Raw genomic sequence first — 14,785 nt, forward strand, 5'->3', positions numbered from 1 at the left:
TTTTTTTCCTCGGCAGAAGAAAATTACACTTTCCCATTGTTGTCTGTCACTGCAATAAGCACTTACAAGTGCAATTGTACGGGGCCAAATGAAGGGAATTAGTTTTGCTCATGCTTTGTGACACTGCCAGGCCCCCTGTAAATCATTATCTCATCACCAGATGATCCAGGTGCACAGAAAATGCCTTTCTGGCCTCTGCTCTCACACCAGCCATGTAGGGATTAATGGGACTTAGGGGTTCACAGAGCTCGTGGGTACAGAAGTAATGGCTGGGAAAAATCCTAGCTGGGAGGTTGAGGGCTGTCTTATACGAGGCAATGCTGAGGATGCTCAAAGCGTTCAAGGATTTTGGGGACCCATGGTCCTTGCTGGCCAGCCCTGGCCGTGCTTTTGGGGGTTTGCCACTGCAATTTGCAGTCACCTGGGCTGGTGGCAAGTGTTAGGCTGGGGGTCTAATTCCAGTGTTAATTGGCTGAGGAAAGCTGGGGAAAACAGGCAGTATATTAACCTCCCTCCTTCGCAGGGGTTTCCATGCAGAAAACTTGCCAGGCTCTGCCTGTGATGGAGTGTCTTCATAGATGTCCTCTCTAGTGTCCTCTAAGAAGGGAGCTGAGCCCCAGAGGATGCTCGGCCCTCCAGAAGCAAGTGTCACTTCCTCAATGGGCATTTCTCTGGGCAGGTTTTGGCAGGTTTGTTCCATTTTGCTGAAAGCAATTGCAGCGCACACAAAAAAGTAAGTAACATCTTAGCAGTGGAGAGGAAAATCAGGAAAAATCAGTAGATCTGAAAAGTTGGCTCCATCAGTGCACCCTTCAGCTGGCACCCAAGCTGGGGAAGCATTTTGGGGAGAAAAGCTGAGTTAATTCTGAGTAGCTTTCATCCCTTTTCCTTTCTGTCACCCCATAGTGTGGCAGGTAAGTGGTGCACAGGGGTAGAGCAGCTTGATGTGCTCAAGCTTCTACTCTGCTGTCAAGGGTAATCAAGGCCATCAATAAATCAGGAAGGTTTCAGGAATGGGTTGTGTTCCATGCCAGTCCTAAAATACGGCCTTTTGATGGTATCTGGACATAAAATGTGTTTTTGACCCTGCTTTTTCACAGACCTGTTGGTATCTAAGTAATCCAGACAGGACTCAATTTAGAAAATATACTGGGGCGGAAAGAGGATATTCTGGGGTTTGTATTCCACTTTCCTCCCCTAAAAAGAAAATTTTCTGCTCCTTTTTCCTGCTGCCACTCATGCATATTTTAAATATTCATTAGAGAAAAGACTTTAAAACATACATAAATCTTGCCTTGCTCATCCAGAGCTGACACGCTGAGTTTTGCACGCCTTGCCCAGAAGGTGCTGGTTGCTTAGCCGTGACCAGCCCGCTCCAGCTTCAGCAGCTGGCAGTGGTGTGCATGCCTCCAGTTCTGCTGCTGACAGCGGCTTGGCTGAGAGTCGGCACCGCACCCCAGCATCGGTGCATCAGTGGGGTTGCAGCAGATTGCACCCCTAGAAGAGCTGTCTGGAGGGAGCTGCTCATGAAAAGCAAGGTCTAAATCCCTTTTCTTGCTTTTCCTGACTTGTATTTTAACCTAGGGGGCAGTTTTGAAGTGGGATAGGTTTTTATTTTTCTCCCTACAGCCTCAGGCACACTGCCAGCCCTGGCAATGGGTGCAAACTGGAGCATAGGAGGTTCAATGTGAATATGAGGAAAAACTTTATCCCTGTGAGAGTGACAGAGCACTGGCCCAGGCTGCCCAGAAAGGTTGTGGAGTCTCCTTCTCTGCAGACATTCAAAACCTGCCTGGACATGTTCCTCTGCAACCTAGTCTAGGTGATCCTGCTCTGGCAGGGGGTTGGACTGGATGATCTTCAGAGGTCCCTTCCAACTCCTAATATTCTGTGATTCTGTGAAAGGTAAGAGCTGTGGATATGGGGTCCCAGCTCTTGGGCTTTACTGGGCAGGAATGAATGGCCCTCAAGAATTGTCCATGGAGACTTTTATTTCATCTGTGCTTCCCAGGTTAGCTTGATCTGTCAGGGAAAGTACATACACGTAAAATTTCCCACAGCCAAAATATCTGGGAGGGATGCTGAGGGCTGTTGATGGAGGGCTGTTATCCAGAGCAGGCTGTGAGGCAAGGAAGTGCAGGATGACCCAGGTGACCACAGACAGTCCCAGCCTCGCACCTCTCGGGTGATAAATGGCAGCACACATGTGCTGCGCTGCTGCTAGACTGCTGGAGCCTGGTTAGAAGCTGCTAAAGAGGATGTAATGGATTGACCACTGTCTGTAATAATCTAATGTTCCCATAAATACCTTCATTTATTACTTAACTTTTATTTTTTTCAGGCAACTGACAATGATGTGGGCACATACGGGAAAGTCAGTTATTTTTTCAGCGATGACCCTGACCGGTAAGTGTGTCTGAACCACCGGCATGACTTTGGTTCTTCAAAATCCTCTTCTAACCTCACTGAGAAGTCGCATGGCAATTTAGGGCATTCATTGTGTCCTACCTGGGAGATACCCCATGAAAACCTTGTCTCCCAAAGGGATGAGTTAACTTCAGTACATGCCTGATGCTCACCACATTTAATCACTTTGCTGAATCGGGACCTACAAGCACCAGTGGTGCTTGGGACTGATAAATGCATTTGCCAGCAAATTGTTGGCCCTAGAGCATTGCATGAGACCTGGTCATAGTGACAGTTGGGGATAGAATGTTGGCTGCCCAGCAGAAGGAATCCCAGGGCCTCTGAGTCCACTTTCTCTGCCTGTAGAGCAGCACTGAGGGTTTCTACCCATCACCTGTGCCTAGCTCCTGAAGATGCTCTAGGACCACATATCTCTCAGAAGAAAGTTGTGAACTTCACCCAGCGTGGTGCTAGCTGTCAGGCTGCTGCCACTCCATCTCTCCACTTCCAGCATGTGGTTACCAGGGTTTTCCTCTCTCCTTTCCTGTCCCCTCAGTTTCTCGCTGGACAAGGACACAGGCGTTATTCTCCTGACAGCTCGACTGGACTTCGAGACTACACAGCGCTACACCTTGACCGTCATCGCCCGGGATGGTGGTGGGGAGGAGACGACGGGACGCGTCAGGATCAATGTCCTTGATGTCAACGACAACATCCCCACCTTCCAGAAGGAAGCATACCTGGGGGCCCTGAGGGAGAATGAGCCCTCTGTCACCCAAGTCGTCCGGCTCCGGGTGAGGGACCAGAGCTGCTCATCTGCTCAGGATGCACTGTGGGGAGAGAAGAGTGGGTTAGGTCTACATCCACATCCGATGCTGTCTCTTTTTGCATCACCCCTAAAAAAATCCTTTGTGCTTTACTGCAAAGTGCAACTAAGTGCAGTACTGCGTCCATGTGCTGCCTCCCTCCTTCTCCTCTCCTGTAAGTTCCATGCCTACATGGCATCCTCAGGACCTGGGGCTTCTCCCAGGGTACAGGTGAAGCCCTCTGTATTGCCTTGCTCTGCTCAATAAAGTCAGGAGGCACCAAGAGGAAGGCAGGCTGTTTCTGGTATGTCAGCTGTAAGTCTCTGCTGTGGAGGGAAGGCAGGTAAGGAAGCTCATTTGCTCTTTCAGTGCAAGAATAAACTTTGCCATGATGCAAAAGCAGGACTTTCCCTCCATGAGGCCAGGCCAGATGAGTGCCTCAGGGAGGCAGGAGAGTGGGAGAGGTTGGTTTACAAACCCCCTCAGAGTCCCTGATATCTTCCTCCATTGCTTTTCCGCTCTCCTTACTCCCAGCCTCCCATCCCCTCAGCTCTCTCCCATCTCACGTCACCAGCACAGCTCCCATGCTCATTTCCTCTCTATGCTCATACCCTAGGCATCTGACGAGGACTCACCTCCAAACAACCAGATCACGTACAGCATCGTGCAGGCATCTGCCTTCCGTGACTACTTTGACATCACGGTGTCAGAAGGGTATGGAGGTAAGCAGTGATCCAGGACCATGGTGACAAGCAGCAGCATGGCCCTAACAAACAGCAGCAGCTCAGGTGACGCTCACACCTCTCAAGCAGTCTTGTCAGCAGGCTTTAAGAAGCTGCTCCAGCAGCTCCTCTGCTTATCCTGACCTCGCCTGCAACACGGTCCTTTGCAGCAGGACTTGAGCCAAACCACCATGGAGCCATAATTCACAGAAACATAGAATGGTTTGGGTTGGAAGGGACTTCCTGACCACTTCCAGGGAGGGGGCATCCACAACTTCCCTGGGCAACATGTTTCAGTCCCGTGGGTATACAGCTCACTCCAGGTTATGCCAGTGCAAGGAGCTCAGTAATGCCCAACACTCATGTTTTCAGGGTACTGCCACCTCAAGCAGGCACTCTTGGCCCTGGGAAAGCGAAGTGGATGGGCTACTCCCCAAGTCTGCCTGTCCTCTTGCTCAATGCGTGAATGACCACCCTGCTTTGCATTATTTCAGTGATCAGTGTGAACCACCCCCTTGACTATGAGCAGGTGGCCAATGGGGTTATTTACCTGACTGTGATGGCCAAGGATGCCGGCAACCCACCGCTCAACAGCACCGTCCCCATCACCATTGAGGTGTTTGTAAGTACAGTGACTGGCGATTTTGTCATGCTTTCCCTGCAATTGCTCCATAATAGCGCTGTTAAGACATCAATAACCCAGCAAGACTATTCCTCCCTGTGGATGTGTACCTGTGGATTGCAATTACACATCTCACATATGTAAATATGTGTCATTTATGTCTCATGTACATATGTGTCATACATATTGGTTAAAGAAACGTTATCCCTGACATTTTGTAAGGTCTGAGTGACAGAGGGCGGGTGAATGTCTCTGAGGGGGTGGCACCACAGACAAGTGCAGATGAAGTGTTATTCCATGCACTTCCTCCCTCTCCTCAGCTGTGCATGGTGCAATGGGAAGCCACTGGAAGTAAAGTGGTAGGAGCCCCAGCTAATCATGGGGTGAGGAGCAGAGCTGGGGACAGGGTGAAGATCTACCCCCTGCTCTTGCTTTCAACTGGGAAGGTTCATTGAGCACTCTGTGAGCTCTTCTTTCAGCTTGCAGAGACCTCCTGGCTGGGATGCCTGTAGCCAGAGACACTTGCTGCAGCTCAGGTGCAGAGGAGAGAGCTCTGGCTGCGCATTAGCACTTGTAGTGTCAGAAATTATCAGTCCTTGAATTAATCAAGGGCAGTTGCTTGTTTATCTCCCCAGCACCAGGTGTCCCAGGTGGGCTGCAGGCTTTGCCATGCCTCTCGTGTGCCAGCATAGGTGCAAACCCCCTCGAGGAGGGGTTGCTGCTGGGAGAGGTAAAGCATCATAGTGTTCCTCAGGAAGATTAGATCAGATTGTGACTTTGAGGCATATTACGGTTCGAGGATGTCTGGAGAGGAGGTATCAGCAATGGAGACAGCTTGTTTGATAACCCGTCAGTCTCATGGTGATGGGATCTAAGCCAAGCTTGCAGCAAGCATCAGTCTGGGAAGACGAAGATGAAGTTCATGGTGCTGTAGGATGGGAATGGAGTCCCATAAGCACGCCTCTCCTCCAGCTCTCTCATCGTGTTCAGGATTGGGGAAATAAGGCACTGCCAGGGGTGTTAGTGGTTGTTAAATACATCCTTCCCATGCTGTGCTTTAGACAGCACAAACGCCTCTTTCTAAAGACCACACTTTAGTGGGTCATCTCCTCCAGATTTAGTCTGTACACCAGTGGGGTTTAAGTATCTGTCAGTTTTCCCACTCTCAACCAAAGGGAATGTCTCTCAACTGGAAAAAGAAAAAAGTAAGTCAGAAAATAGGAAGAAAATGAGGAGGGAGCATTTCACAATGGCACTTCATGAACAAGAGCCATGAAGAGGCAGAACGAGAGTGAGTGTGGAGGGAGGAAATTTTTTTTCATCCTTTGGTTGTTGGTTTTTAATAAAGAAGTCAAACTCGCCTTGCAGATTTCCCATTAGGGGACAATACGCTTTTGTAGAGGGAGCCACCGAATCAGAACTAATAGTGCACACCACGCCAGGATCCAGGGAAATATCACCGCTAATAAGTTTCTGTCTCACTCCCTGCCACTGATGCCCTGTTTGGGGCGATGAGCCAGCGACTGATAGCATGTGTATGTCTGGAGGAAGGGGGCTTGTGTGCTTAGCATGAGCATCTGCAATTATCAGCATCCTTGAAGATGATACGGTGGCAGTCCAAAGGTCAGGGGACCATGGGAAGCTGGTTTTGTGGAAGTCAGCAGAGTGGGATCATGAACTGGATGCTCTCTCCCGTGGGAGTGGAAGGAGCATTCTGGGTTCTGGCCCGCAACTCTGCAGGTGCTGTAGGATGCGCAGGGGAAGGTTTGCAGCAAGGAGCTTTGGAGTTCATGTTGCTGAAGTGGGAAATATCCTTCTCAAGTAGAAAAGCCAGGCACTGTGCTGCAGGCAGGTGTATGCCAGCTCCGCCAGATGGAGAGCTGGCCAGGAGTGAGCCCCTGCCTCCTTGGGAGCTGGCTTACCAGGCTGTGGCAGTGCTGAGCATGGCTTGATGAGCTCAGGACCACTAACGAAATGGCCCAGCATCTGCTCTGGCTTGTTTCCACCTAGCCTGGACCACGGCACAGCTCGCCCAGGTCCAGCTGCAGCCAGCACACAGATGCATGTTCAGTCTCTCCATTGCCTTTGCCTTTAACCTGCCTGGTCCTCCTGGCTTTGGTCAGGAGTGATGACCCTGACCCAGCTCTGCGAGGAGGAGGAGAGATGGTGAGGACAGTATGTCGGGCAGCCAGCAATTTCCTCATTACCCTCAGAGGAGGTGCAGTGAAAGCTGAGTGATGCAAAGTCTGATTAAAGACCACCTGCTTCCGGCAATGAAAGCAGAGGATGGCAATTTAATTGCAGTATGATGGGCACCGTTGGCACGTGAAATTGCCTCAAATATCAAGTTCAGTGGCAGCAGGAGCAGCTGAGCCTGCAGGTCCATCAGAGATCTCCAGGTAGAAAACATCTCCAGAGCAGCCTCCAGGAAGCAGCAAAGTCCATAACGGTGTTTTAATGTCGTGGCAGCTCCATCCTTTCCTCCATAGGCGGTTGGGTTTGGTTCATTTAAGGCAGATTCTTAACGTTGTTTAAACAGCATTTAAAGCTCCCCTGGAGGAGCTTTAAACTGATCCAAAATATGTTCTGAGGGATGTTTTGAGCAATTGCTTCTGCCTGGTTTCACCAGGCCGGCCATAGTTGCTGGCAGAGACAGGCTTGGGGGAGCACATTGGTATGCAAACCAGCTTTCCCTCTGAAAATGCTGTAGCTGCTCCCTCTGCAACCACCCGCAGCATTCCTTCACTTCAACAAAGGCATCAAAAGCTCAGCAGCTCCCCTGGCCACTCCAGTCTGCCTGGTGGCCTCGTGGCCAGGGTGATCCGTTGCCGGTCCCTTCAAGAAGGAGGGGGGGGTCTGTGTATGATACTGCTGTGCTTCATGTGTTGTTTGAGTCTTCCCAGGACTTGTGGTGGAGGCAGGTGCAGCTCAGAGGATGCTTGGCTGCAAACGGCAGTGGTTCCTCAGACCTGCTGTATATTGCCCAGGGTGCTGGATAACAAGGTAGTCCGTATTGTCCCCTCTGTATGGCTCAGCAAAGTCACTGACAATCGGCTTACCTGAACCCCAGCTGTCTCCACAGTGAAACCATGTGCTCAGACCTCTGGACCCCTAAGGCCATCTTCCTCATGTTGATGTCTTGAGCTGGTCACATCTTGAGATGCAGTTGGCCAGGAACATCCTCGTACCAGACTTTTGCAGCTACTTGACTATTTTGACTTTTTCCCAACCAGCCTCTCAACCTTCTCTTTGCTTCAGGATGAAAATGACAACCCCCCCACATTCAGCAAGCCCTCCTATGTCATAACCATCATGGAAGACATCATGGCAGGTATGGAGCATGCCCCTGCTCCTTCTCCAGGCTAGCAGAAGGGCCCTGGTGTGTCTTTCAGCCAGAATGGGGTGGGTGATGACTTTCTGGGGAGGCAAAAGCCAGAGACTTGGCAGATTTTCATAGCTGTGAGGCCTGAGGGTTTGGCCGCACTGTGCATGCAGGTGAAGGAACCTCCTGGCCAGGTGACCTGCAGGAGCAATGTTGGGGGACAGGGCAGCTGGGGAAAGCTGCTTGGAGCTGTTAACATCCCCTCCCAGCCCTTGATTCTGCTTCCCCCAAGGAGCCACAGTGCTGTTTCTTAATGCCACGGACATGGACCGATCCAGGGAGTACGGGCAGGAGTCTATCATTTACTCCTTGGAGGGCTCCTCACATTTCCGGATCAATGCTCGCTCAGGTGAGACTCTGTACATGCTCTCCCTGTTTTCCTTTCAGGTCCCTCTCCTGAATTTCCCCTGGTTTTATTCCTCATCATTTTTTCTCTTTCACCCTCACTCCTTCCCTCCTCTTGCCCAAGCAGCCTGCTTAGGAAAAACACAATTTAAGGGATTCACCACGTTTCAGCCACAAGTACTTGCTATGTCACCATGAGAGCTTTGGCAGAGGTAATGATGAAAACTGAGCTCCTGATGGGACTGTTACCTGAGAAAAGGCTTTGGCTGCAAGGGCTTGCATTAGCTAAGGAGCTGCTGCCCACCTTCCCTTGCTGACATAATGTTTGGTTTGTTACGGGCAGGAATGAGCAGGGGAAATCACGGGCGGTCATTATGCAGGCTCCTGTGAGAGGGCACAATATGAAGTTTGCAGGAGCTTGCTGACAAGCTGACCCTTCCAGGGGCCATCTGTTTGAAACTGAATCTGAAGAAAGGGCCCATTTGTGAAGGATCCTGTCTTCTCTGGTTTTGAAGGATCCTTTTTTTTCGCTGGAGCCCCTATTCACCCTACAACATGTCTAATCCCTCTCATCTCCTGTGGCTGCAGGAGAAATCACGACCACATCTTTGCTGGACCGGGAGGCCAAATCCGAATACATCCTCATTGTCCGGGCAGTGGATGGAGGTGTGGGCCACCATCAGAAGACAGGGATTGCTATGGTGAGTGTGTGATGGAGCAATTCCCGTCTCCTCAAGCCACTGGTGCCCACCTGAGGCCGATGTTGGGGACAGCTGCCCAGGCACCGATGATTCAGTTCCCCATGCTAGCAATTTTAGCTGTGTGAATGGGTAAAGAGCATATGGTAGTGTCAGCCCTCTGAGCTGTCCCCACTGCTGCTCACATCACTTGCAGAATTACTGTCCAGGCTGTGTAGACCTTGAAATTGGTCTCCCTTTTCTGACAAGCCATTCACCCAAGAGCCACTTAACCTTCCAGAGCTTTACATGTCCAGCTCTCCATGCGAAGGTGGTAACGGGTACCTATTCCACACACAGCACAGCTCCCTTTGTTCATGCCTCTTGAGAAAATGCCAAGTTGGAGAGCCTGCAGGCACACTTAGTTGTTTCTGATGACTACTATTCACATACTGCCTGGATCAAGGGTTTCCAACTGGTTTGTGATACCTGGGCTTCTTAGAAAGTTCTGGTGGAGGTGCAGGCCATTGTACTGTAGATGGAAGCCTACTGCTTTGCCTTGTTTTTCACAGATGTCAGGGAGAGCTGTTGTTTCAAAGGGTTTGCAGAAGTCTTTGGTAATGTCGGGAGGTGAAAAGCCAAGGATCCATCTCTCACTGCTCATGGCATCATGTTGGTTTGAGCATTTCACAACATTTGAGTGCTCTTGATCCTGAGACGCTCCGTTGGCTTTGCGGGAGAGCTGTCCCATGCATCAGAGGGCCATGCAGAGAAGTGTTGTGGTTCTGCTGAGGAGATCCCTAAAATAATTGTCACTACTGCTGAGGGCCATCAGGCAGTGTATTATCTAGGTAGCAGACTAGAAGATCCCTATGGAGCCTCCCAGAGGCACACGAAGGCCGTGGGTGGGCAATGGTATGGCCTGTCAGATGATGAGTTCCCCTTTGGGGCTTCAGGTGAGTGATGTTCTCCTAATAGCTTCATTGAAAGGCAAAGCAAGGTTTTTGCAACACAGATTACAATTAAGACCAAAAAAAAAGTATGTCATGGTTCCTAAAAAGTTCAAGAATATTAAAACTCGGTGAGAAGTGAGTGGCAAATTAAGTCTGTCTACTGTCATTAGCAAGGATATAGACCCGGGAGTCAAAGCTGTTCCCTAAAATAATTTTTGATCTGGGAATAAGGGTCCATTCAGGGACTTTGCAAGGTCTCTGGGTGACAGACAAATGCCTGGGGTGCTTGGGGTAGCAGTGGGTCGCCAATCTTTCCCAGGAACAACCGAGGTGCCTTGTCCCAGGGTAGATCCTTGGAGAGTGTGATGTCCATATTTGCATCTTCAACCACGGGGTGGCACCATCAGCTCAGACTGCTGGGGCAGTGGGCCCTCATTGCTTGGAAGCCCAGAAAACCCTAGGAGAAGCCCCACCGAGACACCCCTGCACGGGGGTGGGGGTTCCTTCCTGCCCCTTTGCCCCTCTTCCCCTTGAGCTGCAGCTCTTTCGTCATGCACCTTTAGAGACTCACAGGCTGGATTGAAAGGGGTGATCAGGGGAGGAGAGAGGCTCACAGGATGCATCCCACAGACTCACTACTAGCACATAGATGTCGTTTCTCATGCTGAAAACGAAGCTTGGTAACACTTCAGGACACCATCACCTCCCATGCTCTCTTGTCTTCACACCTCCCATACCCTGTTACTGTGCCCTCTCCCAACTCCTCATTTATGCTTTTTTTTAACCAGAAACTCAGTTTTTTTCCTTCCTTTCCTGCCATGTTCCCACTGCACTCTCCCTCTCCCACCACTGTGACCAATTTGCATCCCCCTCTGCAGTGAAGCAGCTGCTTGAAAATACACCTTGTGCCCCTGCGGTTGCTTTAACTGCAAAGTAATAAGTAGATGTGAGCCAAACCAAGATCAGATGTGCCAAGGAGCCTTGGCTGTGAAGGTGCAGGAGGTGGTTTTCTTGTGGGTTTTGCCTCCAGAGGTTGAGCATGCATTGGGTCCCTGGTGCTGCTGTACATTCAGAGGAAATGCCGTGCTGCCCTAGGAACCAATGCCACCTGATGCAGCATTGGTCGCTTGCTCTCTCGCAGGTGAACATCACACTGCTGGACATCAATGACAACTATCCCATGTGGAAGGATGAGCCATACTTCATCAACCTGGTGGAAATGACACCCCCCAACTCAGACGTCACCACGGTACGTGCGAGGGAACGCAGTCACTGCACTAAGACCCTCCTCCTTTCACCCTGCGAGGTTGTCACCCACTTGGCTGGAATCAGGAGTCACATCCTAACTGGTGTCACCTCCAGCCAGGCTCTGTCTTGCAGAAGTCCATTTAAAATGTTACTCCCAATCCTCCTTGCTGCTGGCCCATCCCATGTGATTTTTTTTTTCTCCCTATATATTGGTTTTGGCCAAATTCACCTTTTCTTAGCCTCACCTGTGACCTCCTTCAAGGACCTCTCTGAAAGGCATTGATTTACAGCCTTTCAAATCCCTCTGGTGAAATAAAAGAGAAGGACAGAGGGAGCCTTATACTCCATCACATTGGGAGAAAAATGACAGGCACGAGACGGAAAATAAATGAGGGAAAAGCAAAGTGAATTCACAAAATCGTGTAAGGGGGAAGGCTATAAAAGAAATGGAGAAAAGGAGTTGGATGGGGGAGAAAGGTCTGGCAGTACAGCCCGAGACAAAGCACAGTGGTTTTCTCTTCTATGTGCAGCACCAGCCCCACTGCTCAGTGCCTGCTTGAAGTTGTCTTGCCTTTGACATCCCAATTAGTTGCTGGGAAATTAATTATTGTGTCACTGATACGATGTAAATTCAGCTGCGGGACAAGCAGCAGGGGCTGAGGAAGTTACGAGTGTAATAAAGTTGGGTTTTTTTTAAAATGTAAATGTCCCCTGTAATTAAAAATGTCACGGGGAGAACAATAAAGCACAAAATGTCTGGTGTGGAGGAGAACTCCACCAGTGAATTATTTCCAGCATTTCCGATGTGGCAGCACAAGCTCCTCAGCATGCCTCTTTGGCCCGTTTATTTTATTTTTCTGAAAGGTGCTTGTTTTCTAGCTGGTTTTATTTAAAAAGAGAAGAGCCTGTTTCGCTGCTGTGTGCTTGTGTCTCTCTTGCCATGCCGTTACCTCCTGGGCTTGCAGGCCAATATCAGTGAGATTTAACACCACAGTTGAGGTCTTGAGGGTATGAAATCTCTGCAAGTATCGTGAAAATATACAGCTGCATGGAGGAAGGAGAACTTCTTGCTGCTGGTGGTGTGGGGAAGCCCGTCATGAGAGCTCAGCCTTGTTATTAAACACTGGTGAATCTACATGGGGATGCACTGTGGGAGTCAATTCCCATGGCTCTGCTTTCATTTTTGCTGTTGCCCTATGGCAGGGGGGGGGCAGCTGCTGGTGGTGTGGGGAAGCCCGTCATGAGAGCTCAGCCTTGTTATTAAACACTGGTGAATCTACATGGGGATGCACTGTGGGAGTCAATTCCCATGGCTCTGCTTTCATTTTTGCTGTTGCCCTATGGCAGGTGGTGGCCATCGACCCGGACCTGGGGGAGAACGGCACGGTGGTGTACAGCATCCGGCCCCCCAACAAGTTCTACAGCCTCAACAGCACCACGGGCAAGATCCGCACCAGTGGTGTGCTGCTGGACAGGGAGAACCCCAACGCCCAGGAGGCCCAGCTCATGCGGAGGATCGTGGTGTCTGTCACTGACTGTAAGTCCTGCTTCTGCCCGGTTCCTCTTTTCCACAGTGACTTGTCTTGCTCCACCATAGCTAGAAATCGCTAAGGCTCGGGTTGTGCAAGCATTGCCTTCCTCACCCTCTGCTTTCCCTCCCTGATGGTTTTCATGGGTTGAACTGAACTTTTCTTGGCCTGATTGCTCCTTTATGACGAAGTTTCTTTTTTTCCTGGTTTGAGTGTAAGTTCCAAAGATGTTTTTGAGGTTAAATGATGAGAGGAGGTTAAAACCTGCTGTTAAAGCAAACCAGAAACCCTTAAAACATGAGCACAGTGGTTTCTGCAGCAGCCCTAAGAGTGAGCCTATGAGCCAGAAACTCTCCCTTGTTGTAGAAGACACCATTCTTTGTATTTTGCAGTTGAGAAACAAACCTAAAGGTACCTGATGTGTGAAGCATCTGTTTTGCAGGAGTTCTGCTCTCGGGCTGTTTGTAGGTGTCAGGGGTTGTAGGACAAAAATGTGAATGGGCAGACAGGGAGATGAGGGCAGATGAGGGGATCAAGTGGTGAAATATATTTTTCTCTGGAAATAGTATCTTAGAGAAACTTTTTTGGGAAAAAAAAAGGAAGATGATTTTCTGTTATCCAGCCTGTTTCCAAGAGCCAGGAGGCACACACAACCTGTTTTCTATTTTTGCATCACCTCTGCACTGTGCTCCAGCCAAACTCCCATCTGTCCTGCCAGAAAGACAGAGATAAGCACAGACTGGTGTTGCTTTTGGTTTTCAGCTGCACGCACAGGTAGCCTTGGGTCTCCCTGCATGCCTGCTGCCAGGGGAGTTCTTCCCTGCTATGGGACTGTGCCATTAGTTCAATGGGCTGCAGCATAACTGGTAATGTGGAGAGGTCAAAGCCTTGATGGGGCAGCTCTGTCCTGCATTAGTGTCTGCTTAGACAGTGAGGGCTTCTTTTTGGGGGAAACAGCTCGAGGCATTAACCTTGAGACCCTATTCCTGGCCTTTGCAGGTGGGAGGCCACCCCTGCGAGCTACCAGCAGCGCCACGGTTTTCGTAAACCTGCTGGATCTGAACGACAATGACCCTGTTTTCCAAAATCTGCCCTTTGCCGCTGAGATTGCCGAGGGCCTTCCTGCAGGCGCCTCCGTCTTCCAGGTGAGCGTGTCCCGTTGCTGCCATGCCCCATGCTGGGAGCTGCTGCTGGCGCTGCCGTCACTTCTGCAAAGGGGTTCTGGTGTCCCACTGCATGTGCTCGCTCCTGGCAAGGGGGATGCCTCGAGGCCCTTTTGTTTCATCCCGGCATCTCTGGGGACAAAGAAATACTCAGAGTGTATGTACTGAGATTTTCATCAGTCAGGAGGTGATTGGGCTCCCCCATGCTCACCCCTTCCCTCTGCTCTCCCCGCCAGGTAGTGGCCATTGACCTGGACGAGGGTCCAAATGGGCAGGTGACGTACCGCATGCAGGTGGGGATGCCCCGCATGGATTTCCTCATCAACAGCACCAGCGGGCTTGTCACCTCCACTGCCGTGCTGGACAGGGAGAGGATCGCTGAGTACTACCTGCGGGTGGTGGCCAGCGATGCCGGCGTGCCCTCCAAGAGCTCCACCAGCACCCTGACTGTCAAAGGTGGGTGGGCCGAGACCTCTTCCAAGTCCTGTCCAGCTGCAGAGCCCTCTCTGGTCCCACAAAGATGGGTGTCAAGCACAATTTACCAGGGGAGAGATGTGGTTTATGTAGTAGACATGCTGAGATACTTATTATGTGGTCTGTCTTTAATTCAATGCCATTTCTACTTATTGGGTTTATATTACCCTGGTACTGAGAATAAGCACCATCTGGAAACAAACTGACCCTGGATTCTCCTCAGGCCTGAGTTTGGAAAAAGCAGTTTCTGGTCCTGTAACTCCAGAGCCCTCTGCCATACACCAGAAAATACTGAGCTTATATTTAAGCCCCAGATTTTCCTCTGAATGAGGATGGAAATTAGTTTGGAGCAAACAGTAACTTTAATTACAGTTGTGTAGGGTTCTTTGAACGAGACGGGGGGATCTGTATGTATCAGAGGCAACCAAATACAGCCTGTAGATGTGGGGACTGGTCCT

General features: G+C 50.3%; 1 protein-coding gene across 1 annotated transcript in view; it reads left to right on the forward strand.

Moving 5' to 3' along the window:
- Positions 1-14,785, forward strand: part of CDH23 (cadherin-related 23) — a gene marked incomplete at its 5' end in the record, with an annotated part of 106,117 nt that overhangs the window by 37,753 nt on the left and 53,579 nt on the right. Inside the window, 11 exons of the mRNA XM_010188795.1 lie at positions 2,342-2,406; positions 2,963-3,200; positions 3,829-3,934; positions 4,429-4,556; positions 7,815-7,887; positions 8,171-8,287; positions 8,872-8,984; positions 11,055-11,162; positions 12,509-12,698; positions 13,690-13,835; positions 14,090-14,309. Coding sequence (XP_010187097.1) covers positions 2,342-2,406; positions 2,963-3,200; positions 3,829-3,934; positions 4,429-4,556; positions 7,815-7,887; positions 8,171-8,287; positions 8,872-8,984; positions 11,055-11,162; positions 12,509-12,698; positions 13,690-13,835; positions 14,090-14,309 — 1,504 coding nt within the window. The remainder of the gene's footprint in view (positions 1-2,341; positions 2,407-2,962; positions 3,201-3,828; positions 3,935-4,428; positions 4,557-7,814; positions 7,888-8,170; positions 8,288-8,871; positions 8,985-11,054; positions 11,163-12,508; positions 12,699-13,689; positions 13,836-14,089; positions 14,310-14,785) is intronic.

This window comes from Mesitornis unicolor, unplaced genomic scaffold (genome assembly GCF_000695765.1).
Source record: "Mesitornis unicolor isolate BGI_N332 unplaced genomic scaffold, ASM69576v1 scaffold4120, whole genome shotgun sequence".
In the NCBI taxonomy this organism is placed as follows: domain Eukaryota; kingdom Metazoa; phylum Chordata; class Aves; order Mesitornithiformes; family Mesitornithidae; genus Mesitornis; species Mesitornis unicolor.